Source organism: Populus alba, chromosome 4 (assembly GCF_005239225.2).
Source record: "Populus alba chromosome 4, ASM523922v2, whole genome shotgun sequence".
Taxonomy (NCBI): domain Eukaryota; kingdom Viridiplantae; phylum Streptophyta; class Magnoliopsida; order Malpighiales; family Salicaceae; genus Populus; species Populus alba.
The window spans coordinates 11,286,807-11,288,044 of record NC_133287.1 but is presented as its reverse complement, the minus strand read 5'-3'; the positions used below and the strand labels follow the sequence as shown (position 1 = coordinate 11,288,044).

The 1,238-nt window shown below is 32.1% G+C and overlaps 1 protein-coding gene across 1 annotated transcript; it reads right to left on the bottom strand.

Moving 5' to 3' along the window:
* Positions 1 to 215: 215 nt before the first annotated feature.
* Positions 216 to 731, bottom strand: LOC140955534 (zinc finger BED domain-containing protein DAYSLEEPER-like). The gene has a single exon (XM_073408902.1). It carries the CDS (start codon positions 729 to 731, stop codon positions 216 to 218), a length of 516 nt encoding a protein of 171 aa, XP_073265003.1.
* Positions 732 to 1,238: the final 507 nt, after the last annotated feature.

The window sequence follows — 1,238 nt, the reverse complement described above, 5'->3', positions numbered from 1 at the left end:
TAATTATCATCTGTTACTAAATGTAACTTTCCACCAAATTCTACAAAATAAAAAATTAGACATGTTAGATGATTATAAACAATTTAATTAATAAATAACAAAATAAAAGGTGCAAGTTTCTAAAAAAAATTACCTTACTCAAGGTTTTCGTAGGTTTCAAGATCAGTTATTAAGCTTCTAATATCAGTTGGAATTGATCCATGATACAACCAATTTTAACAACAAATGAGTGCTTGAACAGTTGCTGGAGATAGGGAACTTTGAAAGTGATCAAGTACACGACTACCTGTGCTAAATGCTGATTCAGAAGCCACTGTGGATATAGGAATAGCCAGAACATGTTGTGCAACCTTTAAAAGTGTCTTATATTTCAAAGCATTGCTTTTCCACCAACCCAAAATATCTAACTTATCATTATTAGGATCCTCACAAGCTTCAATCAAATACCTCTCAACCTCATTTTTATTTTCCACATTATCCACCTCCAACAAATGTCTTTTGAATCGATCCAAAGTGTTAACATCTACCTCCACATCATCAATAGCATTAACATCCTGTTTCTGCCTATTATTATCCACCACTTCATCAATTTTCAAATAAAACTCATACAAGCTCATCAAAGTATCTTTCACCTTATTTGTTAGCAATTGTGCTTTGTCATAATCATATAAATCACAAAAACAAAATTTCACATATTTCAACTTCAAACGTGGATCTAAGACATTAGCCATATATAACAAAAAATTCTGATTTACTTCACAACCCCAATACTTCGCAAACTTTAACATCATATTCATCACCATTCCATTTAAAATACTATCTTCACTTTTACACAATTGCAACAAGTTTGTATGCATGTAAATCAATTCATTGAAGAAAGAATTTGATGTGACATGCAATGAGCCAGAAAATCTCAATGTAACCATATAAAAGATCTTTAAGAACTTAACCAAAGTTCTTGCATTTTCCCAATCCTCCAAACCAGGTGGTCCTATGTTTTTTTTATTCCCCTTTGAATCAACCTCCAAAAAGTAACTCATATACCTAGGTTCTTTTTCACCTAACCTCACAAACACCTTTTCAAACTTTTCAGCAGCTTCTAGCATAAGATAAGTTGAATTCCATCGAGTTGCAACATCTAAACACAATGATTTTTTACACTCTATATGCAACTTTTTAGCCCACTTCTTAAATGCAAGATGCCTTGACGATGAAGATCTCACAAACCTAATGGCATT

Coding starts and splice junctions, on each gene's coding strand:
- LOC140955534 (XM_073408902.1), bottom strand. CDS start 731: ATGGCTAATGTCTTAGATCCACGTTTGAAGTTGAAATATGTGAAATTT.